The sequence below is a fragment of the Lynx canadensis genome, chromosome D2 (genome assembly GCF_007474595.2).
Source record: "Lynx canadensis isolate LIC74 chromosome D2, mLynCan4.pri.v2, whole genome shotgun sequence".
NCBI lineage: Eukaryota > Metazoa > Chordata > Mammalia > Carnivora > Felidae > Lynx > Lynx canadensis.
The window spans coordinates 73,954,287-73,974,905 of NC_044313.2; the positions used below are offsets into that span (position 1 = coordinate 73,954,287).

A 20,619-nucleotide genomic window follows, 5' to 3' on the forward strand; every position below is an offset into this window, starting at 1 on the left:
TTTAGCAATCGATAGGCTTCTACTGTCTTTAGTTTTGAAAAGTAAGTTAGGAGTCCTTCAGGTTTCATTTAGATTAAAATGCCTAATTTACCATCTAACCAGAGGCACAATATCCATCTAAAGTCAAAGTTAATTTATATAACTAGTACTGATTTCTTCACCTACAGCCGGCTCCTTTTCATGGCCTACATCCTAGTTTCCTAATCTAGCTTAGTCAAACTTCACAGCAGATAAGTGCATCATGCAAACACTACAGGGATAGGAAAAACTTCACTAAACCAAGAAACTGCCAGGCTGGCTTACTAAGTTGAAAGCTTGACGGGGTGCCTGGGTGGCCCAGTCAGTTAAGTGTGGGACTCTTGATTTCGGCTCAGGTCATGATCTCACAGTTCGTGGGTTTGAGCCCTGGGTGATGATGGCATGGAGTCTGCTGGAGATCCGTTCTCTCTCTCTCTCTCTCTCTCTCTCTCTCTCTCTCTCTCTCTCTCTCTCTAGATCTCTGCCTCTCCCCTGCTCGCATGCTCTATCGCTCTCAAAATAAATAAATAAACTTAAAAAAAAAAGGCTTGAGAGCCGACTTTTTGCTTGTTTCTTGCACCCCAAAAGACTACTAAGGTCATAAATATCCTAAGAATGCTCTGCAAGTAAATTCTAGTAGTGCTCCCTCATCATACAAAAAAGGAAAGAAACTTGTATAACACAAACCTAACAGACGTTACAAAGTATTTTATATCTATCGCACCCTTTCCTTAGATCAGTTTAAAAACCCTAAACCAACCAACCAACCAACCAACCAAAAAACCCCAAGCCCCAACCTGTTAACAGATAAAATGCCCTGTAACAACTTTATTTTCCTTAAATAATTTAAACAGTATTTTAATTCTATTCAGGTCACACAAACAGCTTTTTCAAAGAGCTTGTGGTTTGCCTAATAGGAAAAGATTCTAAGAGACTGTTACCAGAATAAAGAACCCCAATTCCAACAAGATTGCTTTGAGGATTGCCCAATTAGTTTCTATGCTTTCTACTAAAAAGTTAAGGCACAGACCCGTCTCAGAATTGCAAATACTCAATTCTAATTCTTTAAACTTTTGGATAAGAAAACAGCTGTTTTGGGGAGAAGTGGTAAGGAAAAAACTCCCCAAGTAGTTAGAACACAAGACAACTATTACCTCAGTTTAAAAACAGCCTTCTAGGTTTCTTTCTATGTCCTAAGGCAAGCCCTTAAAAAAGAAGACAAGATAAAAAAAAGGAAACCCATTAACAAAAAAGGGTGGTAAAACCCATTAACAAAAAAAGCCCACTGGGTCCCAACTATGGACAAAGCACTCGATTGGGCTGCGAAATGATCAAGATTTCACTCCCCTGGGAGAGTAAGCTTTAGAACAAGTGGATATGATCGCTAGAGAATTTTCTATGTTCACGTATATACTTCATTAGTAGGCTTTGCGAGCCAAACTCACAGAAACAATTCCTCTCGTATCCATGCCCTACTTCACGTCCAGATTTGTTTCACCGACTTGCATCATAGTTTTCAAAGAAAACAAAAAGGAGTATACTCTTAAGGCAAAGTTCCCGTGAAAAGCAAGACCCAGCCTTTTCAGACACGCACAAGCATCGCCCATGACACTAAGACCTCCGAGTCTAGACCGAGTTAAGTCCAACAGCTTGGGGAGGGAGCAGGCAGCCTGGCACCCGAGCCCGGGCGCACGCAGCCGCCGCCTGCGGCTGAAGGACACAAGGTTTTGCTCCCAGGGCCAGCGGGCAGGAGGCGGACGACTCCGACCAGGCCTGGGGGACAGACGAAGGACTCGCGGTGGCGGTGCCCATAAAGGAAAGCGGGAGGTGAGAAGCGGCGGGGACACGCACCGAGAAACGCGCCCTCAAGTTTGCCCGATTCAACGCCCCGGGGATGAAAAGAGCCATTTGTCTCGTGTGGGGACGGTCGCGTTCGGCCCGTCCCCCCCTTGCGGGGCTCCCGGCGGGGCTCCGCGGAGGAAGCCGCCCGGGGGGGGGCTCGGGGTCGGCCTCCCGCCCCTCGCGGCCTCTCGGCCCGCCGGGCCCCAGGACCTCACCTGCGGGGCCGGCCCCGGAGGCGCGGGCAGGCGGCGGGGAGCGCAGCCGCAGCCAGAGGTGCAGCGCGGCCCCGAGCACACACGGGCACAGCAGCACCAGCCAGTTTCGCATTGGCCGCCCCCGCCGGCTCCACCTCGCGCCCCCGCCGCGCGCCGGGCTCTCCCGCGTCCCGGCGGAGAGGGAGGGGACCGGCGAAGAGAAAGGCCGAGGGGCGGCGGCCGACGCACGCGCGACCACTCTGGGCACGCCTGCCCTCGCGCCCGCCGCCGTCCAGACTCCTGGCGGCTCCGGCCCCGCGCCTCAGGTTCCTCCAACCGCGGGCGGCGCCGGCTCAGCCGGCCAGGCCCCGCCCCCTCCGCTTGGCCTACCCCCCCCCCCGGGCCCGCCCACCTTTCGTCTCACTCGCCCCGCCCCCTTCCCGCGTCCCCTCCCGCGCCTGCGGGCCGGTCGGGAGCTGAAGTCCCGCTCTGGGCCCAGGCAGGGGGCGCACCCCAGTGATCCAGAGGCTCGGAAACCACATTTCCCATAACCGCGTGCACTTGCTTCCGTCACTCGGCGGTCGCGGAGGCGAAGCGCGAAGCCCCACAGGGAGCATGCGCATCCCTTCTCAACGCCTACTGCCCCCCGACGGCCGAGGGGAGGCGGTGCCGGTGGCCCCTGTGCTCAGAGGCTGACTGACAGCACCGGCCGAAGGAAACAGCTGCCGAGGCGAAGGCTCCCGGCTGCCTCGGATTTAAAGATCTGCGTGACGCTAGGCTTAGAGCACGCGGAGCTCCACTGTGCGAATGCTGACCTTCCCTGGGAGTTGGGATCCTGCCCGAGAGCAGGCCGAGGCAGTCCGAGGCGTGTGTCTTCAGCGGTGAATCATCCATCAAGTGCTAGTGCTGGTGCGCTGTGTACCCGGCTCCTTGCCCGGCCCTGTCCTCCGGGAACTCTGGTTGGGGCCGCACCCCGGGGTCCAGCTGTGGGGCAGGACAGCTACGGTCCAGTAGGAGGTGAAATTCCACGTGCTCCCGATTCAGACGGGGGAGTGGGGCAAGGCGGCCCCTCCCCCCGGACGGAGCCGTGGCGCGGGCCGCGCGGGTCCCGTGGGAAGGATCCGAGCAGCCCCCCTCGGAGACCGGGCCCTGCCCGGCGTCGTGCAGCGCGGCCCCGGGGGCAGGAACCCCCGAGCCCGCGCTGGGACAGACACGCGAGGGCTCTCGGTTGAGGCGCGAGGCGGTCGGGGCGCACGTGCTACAAAGGGGAGGGAAGGATGAAAAGGAACACCTGGGGTTGGGTGTTTTTTTTTCCGTTTCGTTTTTGGTTTTTCCTTTTTTTCTTTTTCTTTTTTCTTTTTCAATTCCCACAAGTTGTGGCACCAGAAGGTAACTATGCTGTCGAGTAAAGTCTTGGTCGAAAGCGATAGAAAATCCATTTCAAACACGCTTAAGGGGGGGAAAAAGCTAATTTATTCAAGTAACTCAGGAGGAGTCTGGCAGTACCGGAGTCTTATTGAGTGGCAATGTAATCGCAGCAAAACCACCTTCTATTAAAATCACATTTTTTAAAAAGTAGACTCCACACCCAAAGTGGGGCTTGAACTCAAGACCCTGAGATTAAGAGTCACACGCTCTACCAACTGAGCCAGCCAGGCGCCCCTAAAATTACTTTGTATTTAAATGTTTTGTAATGTTGTTTGTATTTAATTTTAAAATCTGTTTTGATTTAATAGTTGTATAAAATCTGTACGTCTGTACTTAATAAAAACAATTTAATGAATGTGGAGTGTGAAATATCTTTTTCCCTTTAAAGGGATTTGTATATTTTTTAGCTAACCTATTGCTACCTAACAAATTATTCCAAAACTTATTTGTTTTAAAGTGTTTATTTATTTTGAGAGAGTGCATGCAAGCAGGGGAGGGCCAGAGAGAGAGGGGGAGAGAGAGAATCCCAAGCAGGCTCCACGCAGAACCAGACAGGGCTTGATCCCACAACGGGTGATATTAGGACCTGAACTGAAACCAAGAGTTGAACACTTAACCAACTGAGCCACCCAGGCACCCCACTCCAACACTTTAAAACATCAATAATTATTTATTATCTCTTAACAATTTCTGTGAGTCAGGAACTTGGGGGCTAGGTTCTGGTTCAGGGTCTCCCGTAAAGTTGCTGGGGCTGTGGTCATCTGAAGGCTTGACTGGTGCTGGAGAATCGGCTTCCCAGGTGGTTCACTTCCATGGTTAGCAAAGTGGCTCTGCCTTTTGGCCTAAGTTCCTCTCTGAGTGGGTTTCTCCCACAAGATGCTTTAATGTCCCCACACCATAGTGGCTTGCTTCCCCAAGAGCTGGAGATCCAAGAGACCAGCACAGATGTGGTGATGCCTTTTATGAAGGATCCCTGCAAGACACACACTGGCACTTCTGCAGTGTTCTATTGGTTACAAAGATAACTGTGATTCACTATGGGAGGGACCACACAAAGATGTGAGTACCAGGAAGCAAGGATCATTGTGGGGTCATGTTAGAGATTGGCTACCACAGTGTATTATGCAAATCAGAGAAACACTACTGTCTCTAAACAGTGTGGGGAGTCTTTAGGGGTCCCTACTACTCACCATGACCCCTGAATACTCCTAGGACAAGAAAGAACGGTATTTTCTTCTTGTGGAAAACAGAATTAGCAGGCTGTGATCTTGGTGGTTCTTGGGCAAATGTCCCCAAATTCTGTGTGCCCCTTTCCCAGAATGTTTACATGTAGCAATAAGGAAGGAGGGTGTGTAATGTGTAGATTTCTTGTCAGAAATTCTTTTAGAAACTATGCCTACCTACTCCCTACATTTTTTTAAAGATTTTATTTTTAAGTAATGTCTACACCCAATATGGGGCTCGAATTTATAACACCAAGATCAAGAGTCACGTGCTCCACTGACTAGACCAGCCAGGTGCCCCTGCTCTCTAAGTTTTACTGAAAGAAATTGTTAAAGTAATAATTGGTTGTACTAGGGGTGTCCAGCTTTTCATCTTTAAGAAGGGTAGTAGAAGGGGCACACTGATTCACATAAAATGCCACCCTGTAGGCAGAATCCCCAACTTCTGGGGTGGTAAATGGCTGGCAGCGTTCAGGGCACACGGGTGGGGTCGCTGCAGTACCAGCCGCAGCCCCACGGATTGACCTCTTGTGCTCTGCCAGCAGGTGCCCTGCCTCTGGGTACCTGGGGGAAAGCTGCCCGGGGCCCCAGGGCAGCAAATTTTTAAAAAGAAAGAAAAATGGGGCACTTGGGTGGCTCAGCCTGTTAAGCATCCAACTTTGGCTCAGGTCATGATCTCACAGCTCATGAGTTCAAGCCCCATGTTGGGCTTTGTGCTGACAGTTCAGAGCCTGGAGCCTGGTTCAGATTCTGTGTCTCCCTCTCTCTCTGCCCCTTCCCTGCTCACACACACTCTCTCTCTCTCTCTCAAAAATAAACATTAAACAATAATAATGAAAGAAAGAAAAAAAGAAGGGTAGTAAAATGCCTCTGCTGATATCCTAACATTTTCATTTTGTGGTTAGAGAATTATAATGAGTTAACCCCCTTATTTAAGCAGATCTATTTATTCAACAAATCTTTAACTGAGCATCTATTATGTGCCAGGCACTTTGGTAGGTACTTTGTTAAATCGATGAACAAAACAAAGATCCCTGTCCGGTGATGGCGTGGAGCCAACTGTAAACTATAGCTCTAATAAAGGAATACATTTAGCAGCATGTAGATGATGGTAAGTGTTAACAGAAAATAGGAGAAGTGGAGCAGGGTAGGGAAGATGGGAATGAAGCACTGAAATGGGACAGATTGCAATCTTAAACAGTATTTAAACAACTGTTCAAAGCTACAATGTGCGCTAAATAAAACCATCCTAACACAGGGCACTAATTCAGGTGCTGTTCCTTCAATTACCAAAATGCTTTGACCTACAGGGGGAACCTCACTGACAAGCCTATAATAGTGTTTTGAGTAACTTTTTAGCACCTTCCCATCTCACCACAGTGAGAGCTGTTCTATCACCTGTTCCATAGGTCCAGTGACCCTTCCACTTGCTTGGTGTCTACTATCCCCTAATAAACTCAAGACTAAGGTGGGTAAAAATCGTAAGAGAGACAATGTGCAGAATGGAAAGAATAGAATTAAAAAAAAAAAAAAGATGATGTAAAGGGCCTGTTAAGTCAAGGTACTCCTAGTTTAAGATGTGAAGGGGTAAGCAGAGAATTAGGATTAGGGTAGGGCAGACCAGGATTGTTGGTCACCCAGCTTGCATTTCTGTGTAACCAGAGAAAGGAATCACAGAGTCGTGGCCGCACAAAGCAGGAGGTATCTGACCAAGCCCAAGGCGTCCCAGGGAAGGTCATCCTTTGAAAACACAGGGCTGGAACTTGAAATCAAACAGGCCTGTTAGGAAGGCCAGAGGGCAAGAATGGCATTTGAGAACACCTAGGCAAAAATAAGTAAGTAATTAAAACAAACACTCCCCAGATAGTGATGACATCATGATTAGGAAAATGCAAGCAATGTGGCATGACCCTAAGAGAGTTAGGACTGGGAAATGGGGAGAAGGCGATCAGAAAACAGGCCAGATCATCATGTGCTATGCTAAGGAATTTGGATTTTATCTGGAAAACTCTAGGGATGAATTTTTTTTTTTCTGACTACAAAAGTAATACATGATGATAAAAAGGAATTTGGAAAGTATAGAAAAATATAAAGAAGAAACGAAATCATACCACATAAAAACTATATGCTTTTTTTTGGCATTTTCATTAAAAAATTTTGCAAACATACTACAAATAGGAGTTTACATCCATTTATTTCACCTAACATATAAGCATTTCACATTTACTTAGCAGTCTTAGAAAATATCTTTTAATCATTTAATCATTTGTTCATATTATAATTTCTAACCTGGTCCCCTATTATTGGACATATGGGTTGTTTCCATTTTTCCAGTATAACAAATATTATTAGCACTTCTACGCCTAAAACTTCACCCACATTTCAGATGACATCTTTTAAGATATTATTTTAAGGCTCCTTGTTCCTCCTGGCATTGTGTCAATATGTACGTTTGCCTCTAACAAGTAGGTTTCTATCCCATCCCACATAACCTAGCATTTAAAAAAAAGTCTTTCCTGGGACTCCTGGGTGGCTCAGTCAGTTCCGTGTCTGACTTCGGCTCAGGTCATGATCTCGCGGATCATGGGTTCGATCCCCATATCGGACTCTGTGCTGACAGCTCAGAGCCTAGAGCCTGCTTCGGATTCTGTGTCTCCCTCTCTTTCTGCCACTCCCCTGCTCTCTCTCTCTCTCTCTCTCTCAAAAATAAACAAACATTAAAATTTTTTTTAAAGTCTTTCCTAATTTAAGGACAAAACATTTTTTCATTAATGAAATTGAGTATTTTATATTTATTACCTGCTTCTATTTCTTCTTCTGTAAATTATCTATGCATTTTGCTTTTACCCATTTTGAATGAGCTCTTTTTGAGAGACAGACTGCGAGCAGGGAAGGAACAGAGGGAGCGGGAGACACAGAATCTGAAGCAGGCTCCAGGCTCTGAGCTGTCAGCACAGAGCCCGACGTTGGGCTTGAACTCACAAACTGCAAGTTCATGACCTCAGCCGAGGTCAGACGTTCAACCGACTGAGCCACCCAGGTGCCCCCCCCCATTACTCTCTTCTTTATCACTTCTCACCCTCTAACATACTGTCCAGTTTACTTATTTTGTCTATGGTTTACCCATCTATGATTCTCCCCTCCATTTTGTTCACGGATATATCCCAGAATCTGAAGCAGTGACTGGCACTTTGTGGGTGATCCATACAATTTTTTTGAATGAATGAATGAGTTTGGGAGCCCTTATCAAGTTGATTGTAGTAGAATTCACGGGGTGTGGTTACTCAGGGAGAGTGTGCAAGGACAGAGACGTGAGCATTTAGGTGCAAGAGGAAGAGGTTACAAAGCCCACTGAGAAAAAGCCAGAATGCAGGAGAAAAACAGGAGGTGGTGTCACAGAAGACAAGAGGTGAGCTGGGAGGGGGGAACACGCAACTGGGTACAGTGTTGTCAATATATGAAGCAAGGGAAAGGCTTATGGAATGAATGTCCTCCCCCCAAATTCATCTAATCCCACATGTGATGGACTTTCGGGTGGGACCTTTGGGAGGTCATTAGGTCCTGAGAGTGGAGCCCTCACGGTAGGATTAGTGTCCTTACAACAGGAGGCCACAGAACTGGGTCAGTACCTTTTAATGACTTATACGACAAGTTGGCTCGTCTACAACCCAGGAGAAGGCTCTCACTGGAACCCAACCGAGCTGGCATCCTGACCTCAGACTCCCAGGCTCCAGAACTGAGAGAAGTACATTTCTGTTGTTCATCAGCCACCCAGTCTGTGGTACTCTTATAGCGGTGCCCACCGGCTAAGACAAAGACAGAGAAGTGTCCAGGGATTGGGTGGTTCGCAGGTCACTGGTAGTTTCAAGGAGTAGACAGAGCAGAAGCGAGGGGCCTGTGGTACTGTGAGGTGAGGAGAGGAAGGTTACGGCACAGTGACGTAGAAATAGTGTATGGATCCCTTTTTCAAGAAGCTTAGTTGTAAGGATAGGAAGGAGAAAGATTGGAGCTGGAAGGAGGTTCAGACTGGAGAAGTGTGTGTGTGCTTTTAGGTGGGAGAGATGAGGCTAACTTGAATATTTTACTTATTTTAATGTTTATTTTTGAGAAAGAGAGAGAGAGAGAGCGTGAGTGCATGCATAAGCGGGGGAGGGGCAGAGAGAGAAAGAGACAAACAGAATCCGAAGCAGGCTGCCCACACTGCCAGCACAGAGCCTGAGGCGGGGCTCAAAATCACAAACCCTGAGATTGAGACCCCAGCCAAAGTCAGATGCTTACCTGACTGAGCCACCCAGGAGCCCCAAACTTGAGTATTTTAAATGATGCAAGGAAAGAACCAGTAGAACTGTATAATTAATCAACCAAATCAGAGTCTTGAGAGAAAAAGGGGACAGGACAAATGCTACATTGGCTGGATCATCCCAAGACAACAGGGACTTTCAGGAAACGTTACAGTAAACCAGTAAACCAGGGCACATGGTCCCCCTTTCCAAAGCTCAGGTTCTCTGCCCATCATCATTCCTTTGTGCACTCAGCAGGCGATTACATTTTCTAACTGTAGGTGGCAGCAAAAAGCTTGCTTCTTGGGGGTTTTTTGGGGAGGGGTAAGGGGTGGATGGCAACTAAATATGGATAAAAGTTAGTTTAGCCACAGGTTGTACGTTCAAAATAGGAGCCTTCAATTTAGATTTTACTTGGGAAAATTCATTTTGTACCTTTTTCGAAAGGAAGCATCTCTCTTGGCTCTCAAAGAGGAAACAATAGTGAGCAATTATACAATAACATTAGTTGTGTCGTGGAGTCACTTTTTCTTTTCTTCTTTTTAATCATTTTATCCATTTTTCCCATTTTATTGGGAAATAACTGACATACCTCACTGTACAAGTTTAAGGCACACAGCATGATGGCTCTTTTACATACACTGTGAAGTGATTATTGCAATAAGTTCAGTTAACATCCATCATCTTATATAGATACAATAAAAAGAAAAAAAATGTTTTTCTTCTTGTGATGAGAACTCTTAGGATTTACTCTCTTAATAACCTTCCTATACACCCACAGCAGTGTTAGCAATAGTCACCACACCGTACATTACATCCCTAGTATTTATTTTTCTTATAACTAGAAGTTTGTACCTTTGACCCCCTATGTCCAATTCCCCCCCTGGGCACCACCTTTTGCCCCTGGTAACCACATGTCTGATCTCTTTTTCTATGAGTTTGTTTTTTTAGATCCCACACATAAATGAGATAATTTGTCTTTCTCTGTCTTACCTATTTCACTTAGCATAATGCCTTCAAGGTCCATCCATGTTGTTGCAAACAGATTTCCTCATTTTTTATGGCTGAATAATATTCTATTGTGTGTATATTTATATATTGTGTGTATGTTATGCCATATAAATATACAATACATTGCATATTCTGTATATATATATATACATATACATACATGTATATATACATATATATGTATACATACGTATATATATACATTCTGTATATATATATACATACATATATATGTATATATATATATGTGTGTGTGTGTGTGTGTGTGTGTATATATATATATATATATATATATATATATCCACACCACAACTTCTTTATCCATTCACCCATTGATGGATGCTTGGGTTGTTTCCATGTCTTGGCTGTTATAAATAATGCTGTTGTGAATATGGAGGGTCCATATGTTTTTGGTGTTTTTGCTCCTTTGGATATGATTCCAGAAGTGGAATTGCTGGTCGTAGTAGTTCCTAGTAGTTCTTTTTTTTTTTTTTTTTTTTTTGAGGATCCATCATACTGTTTTCCATAGTGGCTGCACCAATCCACATTCCCACCTACAGTGTACAAAGGTTCCCTTTTCGCTACATCCTCATGGGGATGAGAGAGAGGGGAACAGAGGATCCAAAGCAGGCTCTGCACAGATAGGCTGACAGTAGCGAGCCCAACATGGGGCTTGAACTCACCAACTGCAAGATCATGACCTGAGTCGAAGTTGGAAACTCAACCAACTCAGCCACCCAGGCGCCCCACCTCTTGTCTTTTTGATGATGGTCATTCTAACTGAAGTGAGGGGATACTTCATTGTGGTTTTGATTTGCATTTCCCTGATGAAGAGTGATGTTGAGCACCTTTTCATGTGCCCGTTGCCCTTTCCTAGATCTTCCTGGAAAGATGTCTATTCAGGTCCTTTGACTATTCTTTTGATTGGGTTAATAATAATAATTATATTATTGTATATAATAATAATTATATTATTGTTATCTAGTTGTATGAGCTCTTTATATATTTTGTATATCACCCCTTATCAGATATATGGCTTCTTTTATTGTATAGAAGCTCTGTAGTTTGATGTTGTCCATTTTTTATTTTGTTGCTTGTGCTTTAGGTGTCATAACCAAAACATCATTACCAAGGCCCATGTGAAGGAGCTTTATTCCTTTATTCATGGTTTTGGATCTTACATTTAAGCCTTTAATCCATCTTGAGGTAATTTTTGTGAGTGGTGTAAGATAGGGGTCCCGTTTCATTTCTTTCCATGTGAAGATCCAATTACCCCAGCACTATTTATTGAAGACTCTTTTCTCCACTGAATAGTCTTGGTGGCTCTCTTGTCAAAAATTAGTTGACCATATATGCTTGGGTGTTTTTTTTTTCCTGGCCTTTTGATTCTGTTCCACTGATCTATTTGACTTTTTATGCTAGCATTATACTATTTTGATTACTAAAGCTTTATACTACAGCTTGAAATCAGGGAGTGGGATAACTCCTACTTTGTTCTTCTTTGTCAGGATTTCTCTGGCTATTCAGGGTCTTGTGCAGTTTTCACATAAATTTTAGGAGTGTTATTTTGTGCTTCTGCAAAAATACCACTGAGATTGCACTGAATCTATGGATGACTTTTGGTGGTATTGATATTTTAACAATATTAATTCTTCTAATTCATGAACACAGGATACCTTCCCATTTATTTGGGTCTTCTTTGATTTCTTTCGGTAATGTCTTACAATTTTTAGAGCAGAGATCTTTCACTTCCTTAATCTTTGTTTTCGATGCTACTGTAAAAGGGATCAATTTATTTCTTTTTCAGCAAATTCACTGTCAGTGTACAGAAACACTACTGACTTTTATATGTAAATTCTGTATCCTGCAACTTTGCTGAACTTATTGATGAGATCTAAGAGCTTTTTGGTTGAGTCTTCAGGATTTCCTGTATATTAAATCATATCATCTGCAAATAGAGACAGTTTTACTTCTTTCCTTCTAGCTCTGATACCTTTTATTTCTTTTTATTGCCTGATCTAGCTAGGACTTCAGTACTAGATTGAATAGGAGTGGTGAGAGTAGGCACCCTTATCTTGTTTTTGATCTTAGAGGAAAAGCTTTCAACCTTTCACCATTGAGTATGATGTTAGCTGTGGACTTGTCATATATGGCCATTATTTTGTTGAGATATGTTCCTTTTATGCTTGATTTGTTAAGAGGTCTTATCATGAACGGATGTTGGATTTTGTCAAATGCTTTTGCTACTCTATTGAGATGATCATGTGATCTTTTTCGTTCCATTAATGTGATGTATCACATTGATTGATCTGGGTATGTTCAACTATCCTTGCATCCCAGGGATAAACCCCACCTGATCATGATGAATAATCCTTTTAATGTGCTGCTGAATTCAATTTGCTACTATCTTATTGAGAATTTTCGCATCTATATTCATGAAAGGAATTGGCTGTAGCTATCTTTTTTAATAATGTCATTGTCTGGTTTTAGTTTCAGGATGATGCTGGCCTCATAGAATGAGCTTGGGAATGTTCTCTCCTCTTCAATTTTTTTTGGAAGAGTTTGAGAAGGATTGGTTTCAATTTTTTTAATGTTTGGTAAAACTCACCAGTGAAGCCATCTGGGCTTTTCTTTGTTGGGAGATTTTTGATTACTGATTTGATCTACTTATTTTTAAAAAAAATTTTTTAACGTTTATTTATTTTTGAGACAGAGAGAGACAGAGCATGAACGGGGGAGGGGCAGAGAGAGAGAGAGACACAGAATCCAAAGCAGGCTCCAGGCTCTGAGCCATCAGCCCAGAGCCCGACGCAGGGCTCGAACTCACGGACCGCGAGATCGTGACCTGAGTTGAAGTCGGACGCTTAACCGACTGAGCCACCCAGGCGCCCCTGATCTACTTATTAATAACTGGTCTATTCAGACTTTCTATTTCTTTCTGATGCAGTCTTGGTTATTCATATGCTTCTAAGAATTTTTCCATTTCTTCTGGGTCGTTTAGGTTGTTGGTGTACAATTGTTCACAGTAGCCTTTGTATTTCTGTGGTAACAGGTGTAATGTCTCCTTCTCCACTTATAATTTTGTGTTGGGTCTTTTCCCTTTTTTCCTTAGTTAGTCTAGCTAATTGATTAGTCTGTCCACTCTGTTTATCTTTCCAGAGAACCAACCCTTAGTTTGGTTAATCTTTTCTATTGTATTTCTGTGCTCTATTTATTTCTGCTCTAATATTTATTATTTCCTGTCTTCTGCTAACTTTGTCTTAAAAGGAACTTCTTTTTCTTGTTCCCTGAGGCGTAGAGTTAGGTTTTTTATTGGGACTCTTTCTTGCTTCTTAATGTAGGTGTTTATTCCTATCAACTTCCCTTAGAATTGCCTTTGCTGCATCCCACGAGTTCTGGCATATGTGTTTTTATTTCTATTTGTCTCAAGAAACTTTTAAATTTCCCCTTTAATTTCTCCTTTGACCCACTGGTTGTTCAGAAGAATACTGCTTCATTTCCATGTGTTTGTAGTTTTTCCAGTTTTCCCCTTGTTATTGATTTCTAGTTTGATGCCGTCGTAGTTAGAGAAGATATTTGGTATGATTTCAGTCGTCTTGAGTTTGCTTTTTTTGTGGCTAACATACGGTCTAGCCTAGCAAATACTCTATGTGAGCATGTATTTTGCTGCTGTTGGATGGAATGTTCTGGATATGTCTGTTAGGTCCATTTGGTCTACAGTGATGTTCAAACCTGCTGTTTCCCTACTGAATCTCTGGATGACCTATCGATTGTTGACAGTGGGGTATTAAAGTCCCCAACTATTATCGTATTACTGTTTATTTCTCCTTTTAGCTGTTAGTTTTTGCTTTATATATTTAGGTACTCTGACACTGGGTGAACAAATATTTACAACTGTTCTGTCTTCTTAATGGATCGAGAGCTTTATCATTACGTAACGAGCTTCTTTTTACCATTTTGAGTTTAAAGTTTATTTTGTCTGATATAAGTATAGCTAGGGGCGCCTGGGTGGCGCAGTCGGTTGAGCGTCCGACTTCAGCCAGGTCACGATCTCGCGGTCCGTGAGTTCGAGCCCCGCGTTGGGCTCTGGGCTGATGGCTCAGAGCCTGGAGCCTGTTTCCGATTCTGTGTCTCCCTCTCTCTCTGCTCCTCCCCCGTTCATGCTCTGTCTCTCTCTGTCCCCAAAATAAATAAGTATAGCTACCCCTGCTTTTTTGTTGTTTGTTGTTACAGTTCCTTGAAATGACTTCTTACATCCCTTCACTCTCAGTCTGTGTGTGTCTTTAAGGCTAAAGTGAGTTGCTCATAGGCAGCATGGCACTGGATCTTGTTTTTTTAATCCATTCAGACATTCTATGCCTTTTTTTCTTTGAGAGAGAGAGAGAGAGAGAGAGAGAGAGCGAGCATGAGCAGGGGAGTGGGGTAGAGGGAGAGAGGGGGAGAGAGAGAATCCCAAGCAGGCTCTGCTCAGCACAGAGCCTGATGTGGGATTCAATCCCATGATCTTGGGATCATGATCTGAGCTGAAATCTAGAGTCAGACGCTCAACTGACTGAGCCACCCAGACACACCTTTTCTATGTCTTTTGATTAGAGAACTTCATCATTTTATGTTTAAAGTAATTACCAATAGGTAAGGACTTACTTTTTCCCTTTTATTAATTATTTTCTGGTTGTTTTATAGATCCACTGTTCCTTGTTTCTTATCCTGCTATCTTTTTGTGTGTGTGTTGATGTCTTTTGGTGTCAGTATGCTTTGATTTATCTTTTTTCTTTTTTTTGTATAATTGCTATAGGTTTTCCCCTTGTGGTTACCATAAGGCTTACAACCCCATATTTTAAGCTGATAAACCTTAAGTTCAGTAGAATTCCTAAACTTTATACTTATACTTCTCCTCCCCCTCACATTTTAGGTTACTGCTGTTACAATTTACACATTTTTTTATATTGCGTAACTAACAACAGAGTATTGTAGTTATGGTTGCTTTTACTATGCTCATGTTTTTTAACTTAAAAAAATTTTTTAATGTTTATTTTATTTATTTTGAGAGAGAGAGAGAGACCGTGCAAGTGAACAGGGGAGGGGTCGGAGAGAGAGGGAGAGAGAGGATCCCAAGCAAGCTCTGCACCGTCAACACAGAACCCAACACAGGTCTTGAACTCACAAACTATGAGTTCATGACCTGAGTCAAAATCAAGAGTAGGATGCTTGACTGACTGAGCCACCTTGGCACCCCCATGTGTTTTAGCTTTTAACATAGAATTATGTTAATGAATAAGTGAATTACACACCATTACCAAATTACAGAATCTGACTTTGACCATAAATTTACTATTACAATGAGTTTTACTACTTTTCTGTTTTTATGATGTTAATTGGTATTCTTTTATTTAAAAAAAAATTTTTTTAATGTTTATTTTGAGGGAGAGAGAGACAGAGTACAAGCAGGGGAGGGGCAGAGAGAGAGGGAGACACAGAATCCAAAGCAGGCTCCAGGCTCCAAGCTGTCAGCACAGAGCCCAACGTGGGGCTCGAACTCACAAACTGTGAGATCATGACCTGAGCCGAAGTCGGACGCTCAACTGACTGAGCCACCCAGGCGCCCCAATATTCTTTTATTTTTTAATGTTTATTCATTTTTAAGAGAGAGAGAGAGGGAGTGCGCACACATGCGTGCATGTGAGCGGGGGAGGGGCAGAGAGAGATGGGGACAGAGGATCCAAAGCACGCTGTGCACTGACAGCAGTGAGCCCAAGGTGGGGCTTGAACTCATGAACCATGAGATCATGACCTGAGCTGAAGTCGAATGCTTAACCGACTGAGCCACCCAGGCGCCCCAGTGTCCTTTTATCTCTGCTTAAAGAACTCCCTTTAGCATTTCTTGTAAGGCAGATCTAGTAGTAATGAACCCCCTCAGTTTTGTTTGTTCGGGAAAGGGGTTGTTTTTTGTTTCGTTTTTTATATTTTTTTTAAATAAGGCTCCATGCCCAGTGTGGGGCTTGAACTCACAACCCTGACATTAAGAGTTGCACACTTTACTGAATGAACTAGCCAGGCATCCCCGGGAAAGTCTTTATTCCTTTTTCATTTCTGAAGGACAGCTTTGCTGAGTACAGTATTCTTGGTTGACAATTTTATTCATTTTTTTTAAGACTTTATTTTTGAGTGTTCTCTACACCCAATATGGGGCTTGAACCCATATTGTCCGGAAGAGGATGTCAGAGTCCTGACATCAGGAGTCACACAATCCACTGACTAAGCCAGCCAGGTGCCCCTCTTGGCTGACAGTTTAGTTTTTTTCCTCCAATATTTTGATTAGGCCAACCTATTTTCTGTTGGGCCAAAATGTTGAGAAACTTGTTCATAGTCTGACAAGGGTTTCCTGGTAACTTCTCTCTTTTCTATTTTTGCTTCTCCACTCCTTTCTTTGTCTTGGAGTTTTGACAATTGAATTATAATGTATCTTGGGGCAGCCCTATTTAGGTCCAACCTGTCTGTAGTCCTTTGGGCCTCATGGATCTGGATGTCCATTTCTCTTTCCAGGTGTGGGAAATTTTTAGCCATTATTGCTTTAAATAGATTTTCTGACCCTTCCTCTTTTTCTTCTCCTTTTGGAATTCCCATAATATGAATGTTGCTTCTGTTCATTGTGCCCCATATATCTTGCAGTTTTCTTTACTCTTTTTCATTTTTTTCCCTTTTGTTTTTTTTTTTTTGTTTGTTTTTTTTTTTTGCTCCTCTGACGGCATAAGTTCTGATATCCTATCTTCCTGGCTGCTGATTCTTTCTTCTGCATGGTTCTTATTTTGAAATTCTACTGAATTTTCCAGTTCAGTTACTGTATTTCTCAGCTGTAGGATTTTTTTTTTTATGGTGTCTATTGCTTTTTTGATCTTCTCCTTTTGTTCACACACTGTTTCCCCAACTTTTCTGTCTCTGTGTGTTCTCGTGGATCATTTTCCAAGAGGATTATTCTGAAATTCTTTGTCTGACAGTTCATAGATCTTCATTTCCTTAAGACCAGTTATTAGAGTTTTATTAGTTTCCTTTAGTGGTTTTCTGCAATTCTTGATTCCTTACATTGCTGCCTACACAGCTGAGTCATCAGGCTCCTCTTCTGGACTTTATAGGTTTACTCTGGCGGAGACAGAGCTCTTCACCAGTCGGCTCAGTTTGGGTTTCTGGGTGTGTATGCTGGTAATGTCCTTGTGCAAGTGGGGCCTGCTATTACGGTCTATTTTGGGGCAGAGCAAGCTCTGGGGTCAGGGACGGGAGGGTGGGGAGAGCCAGTGGCTGAGAATCAGTGGATAGGGCTGTGGGCTTGGTTCCCTTCCCAAGCGAGGCTGTAAGTCGCCTGGACTCTCTGGTCAGACTTACTAGATGGTCGGAACTGTACTATATTCAGGGGTGGATGGGGCTATGCATTAGCCTCCCTGCCCTGGTTGGGCAGCAGGATGAGCCCCAGGGCCTGTACGACTGACTGGTGAATCAGGCAAGAGCATGCAATGAATTCCCGGGTCAGGTGAGACCACCAGTTTTGTTCTGCAGATGGGGAAGCGGGCTGTGCCCTCTGTTCAAAGGCTACTGCGTGTAGGGCTGCTGAACGGGCTTCACAGCTCCCTGTGTGCTCTGGTAAAGTTCCCTGGTTGGGCCAGCTGACGGCCTTATCCAGCATTGAGCGGGGCTATGGGAGAAGCAGCTCTAAAACTGGTAAAGCTCTTTGATGATTGTCTTAACTTCAGCCACCCTGCATCCCAAGTTCCCTGCTAAAGAGGGACACCGGTTTGCTCTGGGATGACTGCCTCTGCCTGCCCCTCTCTCGGCTCAAGCACTGCTGGGCTGCACAGCTTCTGTGAGTCGCCTGCTGCCTGCTTGGATGGGCCCCCCCCCCCAAGACCCTCTCCACAGCAGGGGGGCTGTGACTCAGCACTTTGCCTGGGCGTGGGCAAACTGGGCTCTAGGGCTGGTGCAACTTCTCGTCTGGGGATCGGGATCAGGCAGCTCGGCTCCCTGCCAAGCCCCCTGGTCAGAGTGCACCCCGGACTTGCAGATGAACAAAGCCGCAACTGGGGATTACTACAGAGGCACCGCAGGCGTGCACTTGGTCTGCGAAGATCTGTGTGCTGGTTGTTGCAAGTCCTGCCCCCCTTTCTCCATCACAGTCAGATTCCCAGTGATTAAGCAGATTGCCCCGCAATCCCGGTGGTGCAAGGTTAGAGTCGGGGCTCCTTCAGAGGGAGGAGCTGGTGGGGGCTGGTTGTGGCTCCTGGGTTCTCTTTTCCTGCAGACACCTGGGGGCTCAGAGACTACCTCTCTGTGTGATGTGGCCCTGGCCTGGGGGGAGCAACATGGTCAACGTGTAGCCATTTCTTTACCCTTATAACGCAGTGCATCTTGGTCTCTGAAGCACAGGGGTGCTTTAGCCTCACCTCCAGGTTCTAGGAGTCCCTGAGGTGTCTTCTTGAATAGTTATTGGTTGTTCTTCTTACGAGGGGGAGCAAAGTCAAGAACAACCTATGTCACCACCTTGGTGACGGCACCTTTCCTTTTACCATTAAAAGATAAAATTCGCCGGTGCCTGGGTGGCTCAGTCATTAAGCATCTGACTTCAGCTCAGGTCATGATCTCGCGGTTTGTGAGTTCGAGCCCCCATCGGGCTCTGTGCTGACAGCTCAGAGCCTGGAGCCTGCTTCGGATTCTGTGTCTCTCTCTCTCTGCCCCTCTGATGCTCATGCTCTCTCTGTCTCTCAAAAATAAATAAACATTAAAAAATTAAAAAAAAAAGGATGAAATTCTTGGGTTGCCTGGGTGGCTTAGTTGGTTAAGTGTTCAACTCCTGTTTTTGGCTCAGGTCATGATCTCACAGTTGGTGAATTCCAGCCCTGTGCTTAGGATTCTCCCTCTCCCTCTCTTTCTGCCCCTCCCCTGCTCACATGCGCTCTCTCTCTCTTTCTCAAAATAAACTTTAAAAAACAGATGAAATTCTGTCTTTCTCCTAATACAGAATAATTTCTATTAATTTTACCACTTCAGGATCAGCCCATGCATTGCCACACACACACATTCCTTATTTGTAAATACAAACTTTTAGTCAAGTCCAATTTCGATACATCTTGGGGAACCTTGCTATTGAACACTGTAAATATTTAAAAACTATTACAACTGATGCCAGATTTCTTGTTATCAAAGATAAGACCAGAGATGTCCAAAGATAAAAAATTTTGTAAGTTCAGAATGGCACAGTGAAAGAGCACACATTATTCAGGCAATCTTGGCAGAATCTAATGTCATAAAATTTAAAAGTCAGAAAACTCTGTAAGAGAAAAAAGGAGAATATTCTCCGCAAGTCCATCAGATAAATCTGAATTCAAAACCCAGATCTGCTATATGATTAGCTATATGACCTTCAGCAAAGAAAGTACTTAACATCTTTAGGTTTCAGATTCCTGATCTATGAAATGAGACTCACAGGGCATACTTCAGTGAGTTGTTTTGAATCTTAAATGAGAAAACATACGGGTAAAGTCTATAAATGTTAGTTTCTTGTTCTCCTCTAGACATGAAAATGAAAGCATCTAAATTAAAATTAGGCATATGTAGGGGCGCCTGGGTGCTCAGTCAGTTAAGCCTCTGACTTCAGCTCAGGTCATGATCTTGCACTGAGTTCGAGCCCCACGTCAGGCTCTGTGCTGACAGCTCAGAGCCTGGAGCCTGCTTCAGATTCTATGTCTCCTTCTCTCTCTGCCCCCCTGCCTCTCATGCTCTCTCTCTCTCTCACAAAAATAAATAAACATTACAAAATTTAAAAATTAATAAATGAAAGTAGGCATATGCAAACTTAACCTTTGGAAAATACATCACAAAAATGAAATTAATTCTACCAATAGCTTTAAAACGAACAAACAAGCAGCAAAAGGATCAGGCATACCTTAATTTGGTAGTTTTTCAACTTCACATCCCAGATTCCAATTGTTCAAGTACATCTGGACACGCGGAGAAATTTCCCTACAAGGGAACGTGGGGACAAAAGTTGGCATTGTTTGGATTAGGGCCAGCATTCCAACTCCTTCTGCTGAGTCTTCTGCCTTTTTTTCATTTAATGAAGTCTATTACTGTGTAACTTCCTCCATTCCCTCTTAGCTTAATGGAAATGCTAAAAGCAATCCCCAATATCGACATATCAAATAGCCTGGGTGGTAGTCTCAGTCCTAGATGAGTCTACCTACCTGCTGTGGGGGCCTTGCTACATTACAGAGGTCATGGTTGCAGACACACCCTTTGGCCAAGGGAGTTGGCAAAGCTAGAGTCACTAATGGCACTGACGACAAACAGGAAGTGTCCGATGACTCTGTAAGACTCCTTAAGATGCCCTTAATACTAGGTAGTTGTGGCTTTCTGCTGATATCATGGACTGAATTGTTGGGGGTGGTGGTGGCTGGCTTTTTAAGTTTTTATTTTAATTCCGGCTAGTTAGCATACAGTGTAATATTAGTTTCAGGTATACATTATAGTGATTCAACACCTGGTGCTCATCATAGCAAGTGCACTCCTTAATCCGCATCACCTATTTCACCCACGCCCCCCACCTCCCCTCTGGTAACCATCAGTTTGCTCTCTATAATT

At 44.1% G+C, this 20,619-nt stretch overlaps 1 protein-coding gene and 1 long non-coding RNA gene across 2 annotated transcripts in view; both read right to left on the reverse strand.

Moving 5' to 3' along the window:
- B3GALNT2 (beta-1,3-N-acetylgalactosaminyltransferase 2) overlaps positions 1–2,343 on the reverse strand; it is a 58,495-nt gene extending 56,152 nt beyond the window's left edge. Inside the window, exon 1 of the mRNA XM_030335375.1 lies at positions 2,076–2,343. Within this exon, the coding sequence (XP_030191235.1) occupies positions 2,076–2,187 (112 nt within the window). The 5' untranslated portion in view covers positions 2,188–2,343. The remainder of the gene's footprint in view (positions 1–2,075) is intronic.
- A 1,789-nt stretch (positions 2,344–4,132) lies between these two features.
- Positions 4,133–20,308, reverse strand: LOC115527619. The gene is made up of 3 exons (XR_003972977.1): positions 20,223–20,308; positions 19,925–20,001; positions 4,133–4,455 (listed from the first exon to the last, which is right to left on the reverse strand). It is a non-coding gene; the product is annotated as an uncharacterized LOC115527619 (long non-coding RNA).
- Positions 20,309–20,619: the final 311 nt, after the last annotated feature.